This window comes from Condylura cristata, unplaced genomic scaffold, assembly GCF_000260355.1.
Source record: "Condylura cristata isolate star-nosed mole 26May11 unplaced genomic scaffold, ConCri1.0 scaffold00014, whole genome shotgun sequence".
Classification (NCBI taxonomy): domain Eukaryota; kingdom Metazoa; phylum Chordata; class Mammalia; order Eulipotyphla; family Talpidae; genus Condylura; species Condylura cristata.
The window spans coordinates 24591983-24609854 of record NW_004567115.1 but is presented as its reverse complement, the minus strand read 5'-3'; the positions used below and the strand labels follow the sequence as shown (position 1 = coordinate 24609854).

General features: G+C 35.3%; 1 protein-coding gene across 1 annotated transcript in view; it reads right to left on the bottom strand.

The window, feature by feature from the left end:
- ADAM9 (ADAM metallopeptidase domain 9) overlaps positions 1–17872 on the bottom strand; it is a 72425-nt gene that overhangs the window by 5271 nt on the left and 49282 nt on the right. Inside the window, exons 15-20 of the mRNA XM_004682261.2 lie at positions 14115–14220; positions 12947–13130; positions 10176–10256; positions 9802–9907; positions 4834–4975; positions 580–667 (exon numbers count right to left, since the gene is read on the bottom strand). Coding sequence (XP_004682318.1) covers positions 580–667; positions 4834–4975; positions 9802–9907; positions 10176–10256; positions 12947–13130; positions 14115–14220 — 707 coding nt within the window. The remainder of the gene's footprint in view (positions 1–579; positions 668–4833; positions 4976–9801; positions 9908–10175; positions 10257–12946; positions 13131–14114; positions 14221–17872) is intronic.

Here is a 17872-nt window from a genome sequence, read left to right as displayed (position 1 = left end):
AATAACATGGCTTTGTTTAGCTTCAATAAAACAATGGTAAACAAAACAATGCCATGCAAGGACCTGTTATAATATCAACAGTGAAAGTATAATGAATGAAAGTTACATGTGTTCATAGGGATAAATCACAGAGTAATGCTAAATAGCAGTTGCAGATACACCTAAAACAGCAAACAAAACATACAAAGTTTAGGAACAGATAAAGTAACACTGCATATTTCTCAGGGTTGTATGCATACATTAACCCAATACATTATATTATATTTAGACACTATAGTATATTTAGGGGAACAGTGGTTACTACTCGCATTGTTGAGACAATTAAGCCTATTCTAGGAGCTCAGATAAGTCGTTGGTAACATATCTTAGAGAAGTCACAATTGTTAATATTCAGACGTCTTCTCTGAGACTTCAATGCTATTAGCATTCCTTTAACTTACTTTGAGACCTCACTCATATGAAATGATCTATGCTGACTTCCATAGCTAAAGAACAATTATTTGAACTCATACAACCATTTCAATCATTAAAAAGATAATCCCAAAATATAAAGAAAAAGAATGTTTCTTTCAAACTTACAACTTCTCTGGGAGGAGTCACTGGAGAAACGTGTCGAGGAACACTCACTGGAGGTCTAGAAACTTTTGCTTGATTTTTGCCATCTGATCTGAAAGACACAATTAACTTTTGATTTAAATTAAAATTAAAATATTTTCACATGACACTATACATACCTTGTATTTTCCCAAATACAAAATAATGATGTTGGTAGTAGTGAGGATGAATCATGATGGTAGCCAAATTTTCACAGCATTTTATTTATTTATTTATTTATTTATTTTTACTCTTTTTATTGAGAAACAGATCCATCATAGAATCTCAGCTCTATAAACCATTCAGCCTAAGACTGCACTAATGGTGGTGCCACAAACAAACAGAAAGGTCTCCTTACATCAGTGAACTCTTCTCAAAGCACAAGCACATTTTCCATAGGGCATCAACATGCATCTGTTACCCAAGAATTTAACTAATACTTTCTTGATCTTTCTACATTTTCTGCCAGTGCCATTACCTTTAACATTATGTATTCCAGATCTGCTAAGGAGGCACACTTCCTTTACATTCCAGTATGACTGAAAAGGGGAGTGGAATTGGAGAATATTTATCTATAGACTTCAACCAGTTCCACCTTTAGCCTGCCGCTTGAAGCTGAAGAAGACTCAATGTCCTTATAATTTTCCTTCTCCTGTTTTGCCATTCTTTGACGTATACAACTCAAGTGTCAGGAAGTAATCCAGGGGAAACACACTAGGACTTACACCAGCTCAGGACACTGTTAGTGGCTCCCATATACACCAGGACAGCAATTATCAGGATCAGTTCCTCCAGCAACCTCTCCCAAGTCATGAACGGTTTGTTCAGGGCCCGCTGCCTCATTTAAATGATTTCTAAAAGCTTCACATAATCAAGCACACTCTTCCTGTCCTTGGCTCCTTTGGTCTATTATTATTCTATCTATAAAATTCTCTGACCCTTGACCCATAGATGCCTCTTTCAGATTTCATACTTCCCTCAAATTTTCTAAATGTCTCCTGAATCTAGAAAGCAGTTACCCCACTGGATAATACAAGCATGCATCCTCATTCTGCAAATTACTCTGGAGACCAGCTCTGCAGAAAGTCAGGGAAGATAGATATAGTGTCTAAGATGCTGCCTCTATCCCCATCACATCTCCCCAACCCTTCCTGCAGTTCCCCCTCTGGCTCATCTGTGACTTCTGCACACTAGCCACTCTCTCTTGGCTGCCCCTCAGGTTGGCAGGTGAGGCTCCTGGATTGAATACAGGTGACTAGTTTGGATACATGCTTGACCACACTTCAAGCTATGACAAGCTGTGCACCCTCCCTGGCTAAAGAAACTGAACAGAGCTACATTTGGAAGGCCTTATTTCTCATCTTGGCTGAAACCCTACCACATGGAAGGGAAGGCAGTCTGTTCTGGATAACAGGTTTTAAGCCTTTTTGGAATACCTTTGCACACTGTGAAAAGCTCCATCTTCAGCTTCCCTAACCAGAAACCACCACATCCAGGGCTCAGGCTGTTAGGTAGCAAGAGCCCTGCACAATAGAATCACTGAAATAGAATAGAAACAAACACTTAAGCATGGCCTTCATCTTCTTAATGCACTAGCTTCCTCAGATGGCCAAGAAATTTACTCATTTGTTTATCCCAATTTCCCTTTGGGCACTGGAGATAAAAATATCAGAGATGGGGTTTCTTTCCTCTCACTTAAATAATTCTTCTTCTCATCTCCAGTTAAATCAACAGTCCCTTAGGTACTAGGGTGCAAACCCTCAAGAATGAATTGTTTTCATCACAGGACTTACTCACACATCCTTCAAGCCACCTTTTTTGCTGAACTATTTCTTTGCATTCAGCCCTTCTGGATGTGCAAACTCTATATAAGCAAACTACTCAAAGTTTGATGGAAAAGAACAAAGCCAGCTTTTACTTCTTGGTGACTACTCCTTTCCACACCTATAGTGGCCAAAGGGACCGAAGGATGACAGTCCAGTTCTCTGATGTATTTGCAATTAGGAGCTTCCAGATCTCAGCAGGCTACTCAGTATCTGATGTGGTTCCTAAAAGTAAGTTGCATAGGGAATATTCTCGTATGGTTGCTCAACGAAGCCTCTAAGGGGATCTCATACTGAACCTTAAAAATGCCCCATCTAACAGACAGGGCTTAAAATTCAGTTTATACATAAAGGCACCAGATCACATACATTTAGTCAACCAACATCAATGAGAATCCAAAGGAAGAGCTGGTTCACAACCGCCTCCCACCCATCTAGTCCCACCTGGCTCCTGCATCACTGTGGCCCAAGTTCCTCCAAAGCCTTCTAAAGGCCCATCCAGGTCCACATGCCAGCCCTGGTACGTTAAGGCCCTCACTAGGCCCTCCCTGGCTCCAACCTGGACTGTGACCTCCCAGGGCCTACCTCCCCTGCTGGTGTTAACCCTTCCTAGAAAAGAAATTTTAATTCATCTTAGAATCAAATAAACTTAAATTCTAGAAAAGCATAAATTTTGTCAATTTTACAATCAGGCCAATTGTCTCCAAATTTTTCTCAAGTCTTCCTGAAATTAGAGAAGAGTAAAAGCTTATTCTTCTGCTTCATAGTTAAAATTTGAAGCGGTCAATCTATAAATTAGGAAGTCCTGGAGGAAAAAAAAAAGCTGTCAAAAAGTTTTAGGTATTGTGAGGTGGCAGCAAGTCAGCTAGGTAGAGCAGTACCAGAGATAGCTATAGTTAAGAAACTGTCATTCTGGAGAGGCAGATTGGGAGTTATCTATAAGAACTGGTCAGTATGAACTCTGATAGGCAGTAAGAGAAAAAAAGAACAAGAAGATAGATATGTTTTAGGATATGTTAAAATATATCATCATGATATTCTTGTTATGTGATAAATGAGAAATAAGATAATGAAGTAAGAGAGTTATCAATATTAGATATTTACATTTTGCAATCATAGTAAGCACTAGTTGTGAAGTAATTACATGTACCAGCATCATGCTCTGGGGTTATTTATTAGTAATTCTTCATTATTCCTCACATCAAAAAGTAGAGGTATCTAGTATTTTTTAAGACTTTTTTTTAAGATTATATCTACTTTTATGTAGAAGAACTCGGGTATAGGCCAGAGGTGCAGGGGTGAGGATTCACCAGAGACAGAATGGGGAGCAGACAGGCGGACTGACTGAGATACACTGCTGAAGGGAGCAGTGGGTGAGACAGGAGAGGTCTGCTCTCCCTGGTTGGGGATCAAACTCAGGCCATTGTAGAAAGTGCTAATTTAACCTATAGGCCACCAGGGAGGTCCAGTAGATAATATTATTACTCTTTTTTTTTAAAAGGAAGTATATCAAATGCTACACATTTTATTTATTGTTATAATTCCTAGTTCTAGCAAATAACAATTTGAAACTTGAATTATAATATGATACAAAGTCTCCTTATGTATGCTACCTTCTAATGCCAACATGATATGGACAAGATAGTTAAGAAATTATCCTACAACAGTTTAATACATATGTTAAAAATGTCAGGTGTCTGAATTATGACAAAACTTTTGTCCATCAAAATTAGTTCTTACACTTATGAGTCACCAAATTTTTTCAAAATTGAGATTTGAAAACTGTTCCTCTATGAACTGGTACTTGAAACAAACCTGGAGAAAATTTTTCAACATTTATATTTTTTAGCTTAACCCCACGTAATTATGAAAACCCCAGTTACGGGGTTAAAGCACAGCATTCTGAAGCTATTTGCAGCCAGTGCAGCACTCAGTTAGATCCTGGCCAGGGAGATGATGCACATGGCATGGTAGAGCTCTCCTGTCTCGCATGCTGCTCCCCTCAGCAGTGTATTTCAGTCAATCTGCCTGTTCTACTCCCCACTCTGTCTCTGATGAATCTCTCACCCCCGCACCTCTGGCCTATACCCCAATTCTTGTACACATAAATAAATAAATCATGGAAAATCCCAGTCATAAGTTATAGCCCAAAACTCAACTAATCCATGCATTAGAGATCAATGTGAAGCAAATGAACTGTGGGGGCATTTTCAGTAGTATATAGCAGGTAACTGGGACCATTTACATCATTAATATAAGAAGACCTAGGTCATCACTACCAAATATTTAATCCCTGCTAGTCATATGTAAAAGAATAGAGAGATAACTTTGAAACCAATTTTTAAACCAATCCCTATGATATGGTTTTTCCATTATACTTAAATTACAAGGAGTATAAAAGAAAAATTCTAAGTACTCATATGTTTGTGATCTCTTCTTTCTGAAGCAGCTTCTCCATATTTGATCTCTCTTGATGAAGACAAAAGCAGCAAAAACAATAAGGGGAACAATTACAAAGAAGAATACCAGAAGTCCGTCTCTCGTTGCAGTACTCTTTTCTAAAGAGAAGAATTTTATGTAATTGGTCATTAAATTAGATATTAACTGATATTAACAGGGCACAATGGTTGAAAATTTTTTTCATTGACTTTCATATTGTTCAAATATCAAGCTGATATAAATTGAATACACTGAGAAATCTTGTTCACCCCTGCCCACTTCAATTTTGTCTCCCTGCCTTTTATTGATTTTTTTATATAATTTTACAGTATTTATTCATGCAAATATAAACAAGAACAAAATACATTTTTATAACCATTTGTTATATAAAAGCTATTATTCCATAAACACTATTCAACTTAATAGAGGCTTATTCAAAGACATACAGCTGATCAAAAGGCACTTGAAAAAATGTTCAACATTACTTATCAGCAGGGAAATGCAAGTGAAAACCACAATGGATATCCACCTCATGCCTGTAAGATGACCCACTATAGAAAGCCAGAAACAACAAAAGTTGAAAAGTGTGGATAATGAAACGAATGTAGACTGGTATAGCCCTTCTGGAAAACAGGAGAGAGGTTCCTCAAAATACTAAAAACAGATCTACCATCTGACCCAGCAATTTCACGCTTAGTTGTCTAATGGAAGAATCCAAAATCACTAATTTGAAGGGCTATGACACTCCTATGATCATTGGAGCACTATGTTATTGAAACTTGATTATTATAAATGCCTATCAGCAGAGCATTGGATGAACAAGAGGTGGGATATATACACAGTAGAATACTACTCATCTATGTTAAAAAAAAAAAGATGAATACTTCTCACTTGCAACAATATGGATGGAATTGGAGGGGATTATGCTAAGTGAAACAAGTCAGAAGGAGAGGGACAAATACTGGATTATTTTATTCATACATGGAACAAATACAGATTAAAAAAAAAAAAAAAACAAAGGAACTGACAAAACAAACCCTAAAACTATGACTGCAGGTTAAGAATGCGAGAGAGAGACAGGGGAGGAGAGGTTAGGAACAAGGAGGGCAATCACATACCATGTTTGTAGAACATTACCCCAATGAGGAAAAAATAATAATAACTAAATAAGTAAGCAGATAACCACAAGAAAATAGATACTTATAAAATTACATTCTTAAATATTATGAAAATATTTATCAGTGACACAAATAGCTACTAGCAAGGACAAGGAACCATTTTAGTTAAACAAATGAAAATCAAGCTAAAAAGCAAACCTCTGTAAGATTAACAAGAGAGAAAAATAGCATTTTGAAATTAAGGAGAGTAAAACTAATCTGTACTATTAAATTTAAAAATAAATAAAAAACAAAAGGTTGCTTTGTTTGTTTGTTTGTTTGTTTGTTTGTTTGTTTGCATAGAAGAACTTGTGTAGGCCAGAGATGAGGAGGCTTAAGGATTCACCAGAGAAAGAATGGGCAGCAAAACAGGCAGACTGACTGAAATATACTACTGAGGGGTGCAGCAGCACCCTAGCTGGGGATGGAACTTAGGTCATGGAGGTGGGCCGTGGCCACGATAGTACTGGGACTTAATCCCTAGGCCCCTAGGGAGGCTCCCCCTCAACAGTCTTTAAATTATACTAGGGAGATTAGTTAGGAAATAATACTAGGGAGACTGTCTCTGACTTATTTGTAAATATTTCCCCCACTTGTCATGCATCTTTTGATAGCAGCTTTTCTCCCTGTCGAAGCTTATTATATTTAGGTATTTGAATATATCAATCTTCTATGGCTTTGGCATTTTAAGCCCTTTTATAATTTTCTAAATTCATTAATTAACATTAACTTTATTTTATATTTTTAAGGATAACATTTGCCCTTTTTTTTTAAGATTTATTTATTTATTCATATAGAACTGGGGTGCAAGTCAGAAGTTCAGGAGCAGTGAGAGGCTTCACCAGAGCCAGAGTGGGGAGCAGAATAGGCAGATCAATGAAGTACACTGCTAAGTGGAGCAGCGGGCAGGTCAGGAGAGGTCTGCCACGCCATGTGGATCACCTCCCAGGATGGGGATCGAACTCATGCTGAGGCGGCTGCGGCTAGCTTGCAAGCTGCATCCTAACCTGTTGCACCACCAGGAAGGCCCAAGATTAATTTTATCTGTTCCATGATCTTCTTGTAAGAATATAATAATTATGAACAGTAGTATGCAATTTTCTTTTGTTAAGTTAATAAAAGTATCAGATATTTCTGTTATAAGTTGCATAAAAATAAATGATACAACACTCACCAAATTAAAAATATGGGAAATTAAAGCAAATATGATATATCATTTCATATTTACTAATGAGTACACAAAATTTTAATTAGAGTATCCAACACTAACAAGTTTATTTTGTTAATTGAAATTGGTACTTTATACTGCCAGGGATATCACACAAATTCACTTGGAATATTTATCATGGAACATATAAAGGATTTATATCCTTCAACCTTATATCTCATTACAGGCAACTTATCTTTCAACTGGAAAAAAAAATGCATAAGTATTAACATGTATACAACAATGTTATGAGTGTATATCAAATATTTAGAAACAAATGTCAAGTAATTAGAAAATGACTATGTCACATTATGGCACACTCCGATGGAATGACATGCAGTCTTAAAACCCAAAAAAAATAGCTTCCATATCTAGTCAAGATAGAGTAATAGGGACCAGATTTGTCCTGTCAGATAAACCAATCAGAAAACCAGACAAAATACATGAACCAAAAATTTTCAAGATAATGAACGCTGGACAGAAAACAAGATAAACTTTATAATTGTCCCAGTTTGCTGTTTAGAGAGCTAACCATTCATGATGACAGGTAAGGGAATCCAGTCAAAATGATCCCTTTAATTTGAGGAGTGATGGAGCTGGTTATCTAAGGAAGCCAAACCAGTTATTAAAGTTCATTGGGAAACATACCCTAGGGACAAAAGCTACACAGACTGAACCTGAAAGATCCACAGGCTGCACCCAAAAGGCAACAGGCATCCCTTTAAATACTCAATAGACATTTCTACAAGAATGAGTGGGAATAAACCCTCAGCTCACACAGAATCAGGAATAGTGCTTGTTCCTGCCATGCACAGTCACTGGAAACCTACATTACAAGAAATGTGAAAATAAGTCTTTCAAACATTGAGTAAATGATACCGGATAGAAATCTACATTTATACCACAAAACAAAGATCACCAGAAACAGCAATTAGATGGGTACATATAAAGATATTTTCTACTATTTAAATCTCTTTAAAAGATAATACTTATTTAAAGCACAAGTAATAACAATGTATTGTTGGGTTTTAAATGGGTAGAAACAGGGCCCTCCCCGGTGGTGCATCAAGTTAAAGCACAGCACTATGAAAATTAAGCCACTTCAGGACAAGTGCAATTCCCAGCCAGGGAGGTGACCCACATGGCATGCATGGCAGACCTGCACGTCCCGCCCGTTGCTCCTCTCAGCAGTGTACTATATCAATTGGCCTGTTCTGCTCCCTACTCTGTCTCTGGTGAATCCTCTCATTGCCTCTGCACCTCTGGACTGTACCCCAGTTCTGTATGCATGAATAAATGAATCTTTTAAAAAACAGTATAGAAACATAACAACAACATAAAAGCCAAGAAAAGAGAAATAAAAGCACTTTGAAGAGGTACAAAAAAAACATAAAAAGAGAAATAACAGAAAAATAACAACATGGTAGATTTGGACCCCCAAATATTGATAATTAAATAAAACAAAAATGGTCAGAAAAAAATCAGCAAACTGATTAAAAAAGCAAGACTCAACTGACTGCTACCTACAAGAAACCCACTTTATAAAAACACAACTAAATTAAGAGTAGAGGAGGAGAAAATGTTTCCTGTGATGACTAATCAAAACAAATGGGGGACAGTGAAGTTAGTTTTTGATTGTGGAATAGTAGATCATTACCAGACATAAAGGAGACTGACTTCTTAATAATAAAGGAGTGAATTCATTAAAAAGATAAAACAATTGTAAATGTTTATGGGTCTAATAATAGGCCTTCACATAAAAAGCAAAAGCTGAGTAGCCGACAGCAAGAAATAGACAAACCAGCAATAAAAGCCAGAGATTTAGATATTCCTCTCTCCACAATTGACTAAACAAGTATATAAGTATCTATAAGGATACAGATGACTTAAAAAAATTTGTCAGTCAACATGAACTAGTTATTTATAAAACGCTCTACCCAATTATAGAAGAATACACATTTTTTTTCCATTATATACATATCTGTTACCAAGATAAACCACTTATGGGACACAGATAAGTTTCAAAAAGTGAAAAAGGATTCTAAGCACAGAAAGTATTTTCTCTGACTAATGTGGGATTCTTAAGAATCAATAACACAAAGATATTTGAAAATTTCCCAGCTATATCATGACAGAGTAATATATTTCTAAATTAACAAAGGAAAAAAATAAAAGAATTTTAGAAGTTATTTTGAGAAGGCATGACATACCAAAATGTGTACAATGTGAAAACTGCTGTTCTTAACATAAATGTACTACATTGGGTAGTTTTACTTATAGGAGGAATATAGGGAAACCTAACACTGAATCAGAAAAAAGAAAGACAAAACTAGCAGGCAAATTATGAATTTATTATTCATTATTTATTATTATTTAACCCATATACAGAATTTTTTTTTTACTTCATTCTAATAGTAACTCAGAAGCACTGAGTTAAAGGCCGAGCAATGACATGATCAAAACTGAATTCTTGGGGGGGGGGGGACATAACATTATAGGAAGATGATAATGGAGATCATATTTAAGAGAATATTATGTAAGTCTAGGCAAGAAACTAAAGGCAATTAACAGGGATACTTGCCATTATATGTAGGTCCACTGTCCACACTTCCTCCATATCCTGTATTTTCACAATTTGGTGGAGCCCAGCCATTTTCACAGTGACAATTCTTATTGCTATTACATACCTTCAAAACAATCAAAATATCACTATTATTAATTGTGATTGTATGCCTAAATCATGAATTCAAGAATAGAAACCCAAAAAATGGAGTTAAAGGATGCAAACCCATAAATATTCTCTTTAAGAATGAAAAAATATATATATATTAGACATCTCAATTCCCCAATATTTAAAAACCTAAAAATCTTGGGAAGTATCCACTTAATCTTTGCAGGGAATTCCTATTATTAAGCATTATTTTCGTGAACAAGCCAAGAGAGACTATTACCTACCCCGTGTCCATGACACTTTTTCTGAACATCACAGTCATAATTCAGAATGGAAGCATTTACACATTGGAAGTTTCTACAGATCTAAAAGAAAAAAAGAGAGAATACGGGAAAATTGAACACATTAATAAAGTACTTAGCACAAAAGACCTAAGCAAAAACTAATTCATTGATTCTTTAATCTTTATTCAACAGCTAACTCCCACACTATAAATTGAAAATGTACAAGAGAAATTAATATAAAATTAATCATCGAAGATGACAAAAAATACAAAAACTATAATCTAAATTTCTGGACAAATATAGATGTGAATATTCTAAGTGAAATATTCAGAAATTCATTTTGTCAAATGAAAAGCACTAGATACAAGTGATCTCATCACTATAAGACTCAATAATAGGAAATATATTACTATAATATCTATAAAATTGTCAATTACAATAGATATCAAAATTGTATTGAAAAAGCTTAAACATGTTGACTTTTAAAGTTCTTTCAGGAAATAAAAATTAAAACATACTTTGTTGGTAAGATAAAGCCTATCTTCCATGATCATAATTAATGATAAAGCAAGGGGCATTACTATTAAAAGCACTGTTGACAATAAGTTATTATATATCTTATATAGTTTTAATAAACTTAGTTCATACAATAAGACATGAAATATTTTATAAATGAGTCCCAAATATTGAAATAGAAATAAAAAGTATCAGTATCTGAGAAAAATATTAAAATAAAATCCAAAGTTAAGAACTTACTAAAATTTCCACCTTTGTGGAAAACTGACATCATAAAAACTGCTCTTTTGTAATGTTAGGGGAAAAAAGTAGTCTTTTTATTAAGACTATTGAGTGCCATTTTAAAATTTTAATAAGTAACCACTACACAAAATCACGATGCTTGAAGAGTCTGATGAAATTAAGAGCAATTAGAGAACAAACAATGAAAATTCAATAGATACCTTTACTGTTCTTAAAAAAAAAAATAGTTTTCAACAAATATGCACAGTCAGTGCACAGTCAGAGGCTCACCAAATTCTACTTCCCCGAATAATTTTCAATAAATTTTAAATAAGAAACCTATTTATATGGCTAAAAATACAAAGGAGGTGTCCCTAGTGGCACAAACAGTTACATGAATTTGATCCCCAGCCTAGGGATCAAAACTTTTTAAAATATTAGCATCTAATCTTAACTATGGTATGGAGAATTGAAACACTTATTTTTGAAAACTGGTTAGAAGGTATATTAGTAAAATGTTTCTCAAAAGAAAACTAGCAAAATTATTTTAAACTGTAAAAGTGCACATACAACTACAGCAATTTAACCCAAGAAAACAATCAGATGCTATGAAAGTTTTATTTTTATTTTTATTTTATCTATAAGTCCTTTTATAGCAGCATTATAACTGCAGTTTATGTAGTGACAGCACCAGCACAAAAACATAAGGGTCTTTTTGTAACAAGTAAAGAACAGAATTAGGACTGAAAACAGTAGAAATTTAGGTATCTTGAATCTTGATTTCAACAGAAATTGTTCAGTTAAAACATTTTCATATAAGAATATTCAACTTTTTCTTTAAACCTTGTTTCTCATACCTTTGATATAGCTCTACTACCCCAGAGCAGCTATCTATATGATTCCAATACAAACAAGGTTAGGGAGTAAATTTATTTTTTAATTGTTGCAGAGATATAATATACTTATCTATCACAAAAATAAGTCAACTTGAGGGTCCATTTGTCTTTTCATGTGTCACATAATCAATCAGTCAATTGTATTCTCTCCCATCTTCTTTCTCTTCTTCCTCCTTTTCCCCTACTAGCATCTGAGTTGTTTCTTCAACTTGCTCAACAATACTGTCTCCTCCTATCTCCTGTCCATGGCGTGATACTGCCATAGTCCTTCTAGCCCTATTCCTATCTCTACATCTCTAAAAGAATTTGAAATTCTGTATTACCTTTAATTGCCTTTATCTGATTAAATATTCAACAAATAGGGCTCTCCCTGGTGGTGCAGTGGATTAAAGCACAGCACTGAGAAGCTAAAGTCACCTCCACATGAGTTCAATTCCCACTTGCCCCGGAGGTGACCACATGGCGTGGCAGACCTCTCCTCACCCGCCCGCTGCTCCCCTTAGCTATGTACTTTGTCGACCTGCCTGTTCTGTTCCCCACTTTGTCTCTGGTGAATCCTCTCACTGCCCCTACACCTTTGGCCTGTACCCCAGCTCCGTATGCACAAATAAATAAATCTTTAAAAAAAAAAGAATTCAACAAATAAAGGAACTTGGTCTAGCTCATACTCAAACCACTGATAGGTCAACGCCTGATTAACTCTTGGTTTATATCTAACCCAAACAGCTAGGCCAGCATAACAGAGAGGTTAGGCAGAACAAGCACTGACATTTCTATCCAGAAACACACCTATATGCTTACTTGTCTTTCAACCTTTCTTTTTCCCCTCTCCCTCACAAACACACAATCACATTCACATATGTATCCCAATAATAGCAAACTAGTAAATTTTAGCACATTGATAGGGGTAGAAAATACAGTGTCTCACAATATAGAAACCATAGATTATATTAAAAGACCCAGATGAGGAAATCTGGCTAACAAAATTATAGTTTTTCTTAATTTTGTTCTTGGTGGCTTTGTAGTTTGTAAAATCTTTACAATAAATATAATTTCTTTTAGAGTTAGAAAAGAACAACCATTTACTTTGTATAAAGATTTTTTTTTCCCTTTTAAGTAGAAGATGTTTTTAATTACCTTTCCAACATCACATCTTGTACCTTCATTCACCATCCCAGGATCTGGAACATCTGACCCTAGCTGGAAATCTACACCCCAACATGTAGTACCTCTACTGGGAGTCTGAATAAGAGCAGGCACAATTCCAAATACCGGCATGTCTTGTACATTCTCACATTGTAGCTTTCCACACAAAGCATTCCTATACATACAGAAAAATAATTCAAACTTAAAGTGTATCTATGTGTAAAGAAAAAGAAAAATACTGGGTGGTTTCACTTATAGCAGGAGTATAAATGACCAGGGGGAAAAAATAATAATAATGAACAATTATACACCAGAGACATTTTACAGGAGTGGAATGGGGAATGGGATCAAAAATGGGATTGGGGGGTGGGGAGTGCACTGGACTATGGTGATGGCATACAGGTGATTTGGTGATGGGAAGTCCATGGAGATTACAAATGAGATGGAAAAAGGCACAAAAGGATGTAAAAATAAACTATTAGATTATTTTTTTTAATTACCTTAAAAAAATTAAAGGAAAATTCATGCTAAAAAATGTATCCATGTGTATATACAAAATAAAAATTGCATTTTTGTATACAGACACAGTATTTACAGCTGTTTGGCTGAAGGAAATTTCAACTAAGAAAATAAAGGAGCAAGAGACTTTGTTATAAGCCATTTCCACAGGGGTGAGGTAATGTCTCCTGGTTTTGATTTGTATTTCCTTCATAATAAATGATAGCGAGCATTTTTTTCATCTATCTGAAATAAATGCTATCTGACATATTCTTTGGAGAAGTGTGTATTAAGGCCTTTTGCCAAATTTTTTATTGGGATGTTTGGGTTTTTTTGTTGTTGTTGTTGTTGCTAAGTTATGTGATTTCTTTATATATTCTGGAAATTAACCCTTTGTCAGATATGTAATGTGCAAATACCTTCTCTCTATGCTATTTTCCCCCATTCTATTAGATTTTAGTCAGTTAATATCAAGAACGATAAATCATTTTATCAGATCTATCAGAGTCTCTCTCAATTCCTGCATTGCAAGATTATAAATTCAAAAAGTTAGGAACTTAAGGGGAGAAAGTCAGTAATCACAAGGAGTTATGTAACATTGTAGAAAGGATTGATTTTATAATAAGCTTTCATATTCCTTTACAACATTGCCTCTACTTACCCAGTGGCACACTTCTTGTATTCATTACCAGAGAAACCACAATTGCCAAATCTGTCACCTTTAGAATTCACGTCAATGAAACAATCTCTTGGGGCAGCCTTGGCTTCTGTAACATTAAAAATATTTTTAAAGTTATGGCAATTTCTTTCAGAAATAAATCTATTCCCCATAACGGTCTATACTCCTGGATGAACTACCTCAATACCTTTGAAAATGTTCCAGGCCTTATAGATAAAAAGTTTTATTTTATGCTTAACAACAAAATGATGAAGCTTATTATACTTAAAAATTACCTTGGAGTCATCTCTGGTGGCCCAGGGGTTAAAGTTTCTATCAAGCACTATCAAGCTATCACCAGCTACTGATGCATGAGTTCAATCCCTACCCAGGGAGCAAACCCACTGGACACAGCAGACCTCTCCTGTGTACCCCACTGCTTCCCCTCAGCAGTGTGCCTCAGTAGATCCACCTGTTCTGCTCCCTTCACTCTCTCTGATGAATCCTCTCAGCTCCTGCACCTCTATTCTGCATTCCGGTTCTTAAGTGCATAAATAATTTTTTAGATCTATTTATTTATGCATACAGAACTGGGGTACAAGCCAAAGGTGCAGGGGCGTGAGAGGACTCACCAGAGGCAGAGTGGGGAGCAGAACAGGCAGATCTATGAAGTACATTGTTGAGGGGAGCAGCGGGTGGTTAGGAGAGGTCTGTCACATCATGTGGTCACCTCCAGGGCGGGTATCGAACTCATGCTGAAGTGGTTTTAGCATCTCAGTGCTGTGCTTTAACCGGCTGTGCCACCAGGGAGGGCCCTGCATAAATAAATTTTAATAATAACTCTTAAAAATGTAGTACCTTGGATTCAAAAACTTAGTTCCTAAAAGAAATGTCATTAAATAAGGAAAAATTATAGATAAATTAAAAACCACACAGAGTAAGGAAGCATTTTCAACATAATCATTCTCAATGCTTTTTTTTTTTCCCTCAATGCTTTTTAACAAAGAATAGAGCAGTAAACTGTTCTATAAACCTCTGGTTAGATCAAGCTGGAAAAGTTTAGTACCAACAATGCAAGCCATTATTATTTTGTTCTTTTATTAACACATATAGGTGCTTAATTTATTTACTCTTACTGATTAGATGGGTTATCAAACAGGCTGACAGCTAACAAACTATCAATTTAAACTTTCTTAATGTTCTAAATATGTATCACTTCATATTCAATTTTTTCACAAAATATTTACTTAATATTTTAATTAAATATCAATTTTCACTCAAAATATGTTATTTGGAAATATTTTAAGCCACAATTCTAGTACTTTCTATTTTAAAAGGGAAATTCACTTGCCTAGCTTACACATCAGGTACTATGTTACTTGATTTACAAGAAATGGATAGAAGTTGAAAGTTGGAGCAAAAAACAGAGGAACAAATCATATGAAAATGAATACAGAAAATCTGCACACACAGATCTGCATCAAAAACAAGAAAGAGCTTAAGTCTTACATTATATCAAGAAACTAGTTAAAAAAAAAAAAAAGCAAACAAAACCCAACACCAGTAGAAGAAAGGAAATATTAAAAATTACAGTGGAAATAAAGGAGCTAGAAATAAAAAGATGATCCAAAGCAAAAGCTGGTTCTGTAAAAAAATAAATAAACAAAACAGACAAACCCCTACCTGGGCTCATTAAGTAAAAGAGTGAGGAAACTCAAATAAATAGCATCAGGAACAAAAGAGAAGTTAAAGCAGACACTGTGAACTCAAAGGATAAGAGATTATATGAACATTCATATGCTACTAAGTTCAATAAAAGAAAAGAAACAGACAAATCCTTAGAATTATACAATCATTTGAGACTGAGTAAGGAAAAACAGAAAACCTTACAAGGCCAATGACAAGCAAAGAAATTGAAACAATAATCAAAACTCTCTGAAAAAATAAAAAGTCCAGGAAGAGATAATTTTACTCATAACTTCTACCAAATCATCAAAAATAAGCTAGTAGTTCTCCTTTCCAAGCTTTTTCAAAAAAATTGACAAAGACGTATTTCCAAACACACTTTATGAGGCCAACATTACTCTGAAACCAAAGCTGGGCAAAGACAACATACAAAAACCAGTGTCTCTAATGGATAAAGACATAAAAGTCTTTAACAAAATCTTAGTAAACTAACACCAACCAGCAATGCATTAAAAGGGTCATACATCATGAACAAGTGGGATTCATACCCAGGACTCAGGGATGGATTCAACATCCAAAAATTAATAAACGTAATTCACAACATCAATAAAAGGAAAATAAAAGACCATATGATCATGTCAATATATGATGAGAAAGCATTTGATGAGATTCAACATCCATCTAAGATGAAAATGGAACATACCTCAATATAATAAAGGGCATATAACAAACCCACAGTTAACATCATTCTCAATGGTGAAAAAGTGTAAGTTTTTCCACAAAAGCTGCACAAGACCAGGATGTTCCCTTTCACCACTATGATTCAACATAGTATGGAAGTCCTAGCTAGAGAAAATGGGCAAAAAAAGGATAGAAGAGAAGTCTAAATTGGGAAAGAAGTAAATGTACTAGTATTTTCAGAAGACATAATAATATACATAAAGAACCCTCAAGATTTTATGGAAAACTAATTGAAAAAACCACACAGGATAGTTGTATCAAGCCAGGTAACATCAGTGTTTTTTTCTTTTTGACATTATATATGATGTGTATGTATGTTTTCAAGAGAATCAGACACCTCCTACTACTTCAGACAGGTTGAAATTAGCAATCTATCTCATGCCTTTAATCACCTCAAGGCAAAACCCGGACACCATTGAATGATTTACCATTCCACGACTGCTAACAACATAGGAAACTAACCAAGAGGGGAGGGAGGCCTTTGCAGAAACAAGAGGCAAGAATGCAGTTCTACATTACAATATAACTCAGTTGTGAATAGCATTAACATGACTAAATACAATACACAGATCCACAATGTGCTTTTGCCACACCACAAAACAGTTTTCCAAAACCAGGTAGTTAGGAATCCTACAATTAATTGTACTCAAGTCTGACACTATCTTCAAAGAATAGTGTCAGATCTAACAGATTAAGACTAGGTCTCACCATGAGACTACTCTTTACTGTTTCTCCCCTCCCCAGTCCTTCACTTCAGTTGCAACTCACAAGTCCTATGATCACCTGTAGTGAACAATAGGCTTTATACCAGAGGTTACTACGATCTCCACCTTGGGTTCCATTAATTTATTAGAGCAATTAACAGAAACATTTCACTACTAGATTAACCTGTTTATTATAAAAGCATATAATTCAGTAACAGGCAAGTGGATGAGATGCATAGGACAAAGTATGGAGAAATGTCTCAGAGTCTCCATGCCTTCTCTAAGCACAGTACTCTCCCTGCATCTCCACTTGTTCACCAGAACACTAGCTTTCCACACCCTGCCCTTTGGGGTTTTATGGGCACTTCACTACATAGGCATAACTGATCATTCACTCATTTATAATCTGCTCCATGTCCAGTCCCTCTGCCCTCCCTGGAGATTGAAAGCTCCAACATTATAATCAACCACTGGTTCCTCAACCAGATTCCAACTCTAAATAACCTAGGGGTTTGCCAAATGTTGTCTCATTTTCTTAACAAAAGACAACTTTATGGATTTTATTACCTAGGAAATTCCAAGGATTCTATGAATTCTTTGCCAGTAACTGACACATATTTCTCATGATAA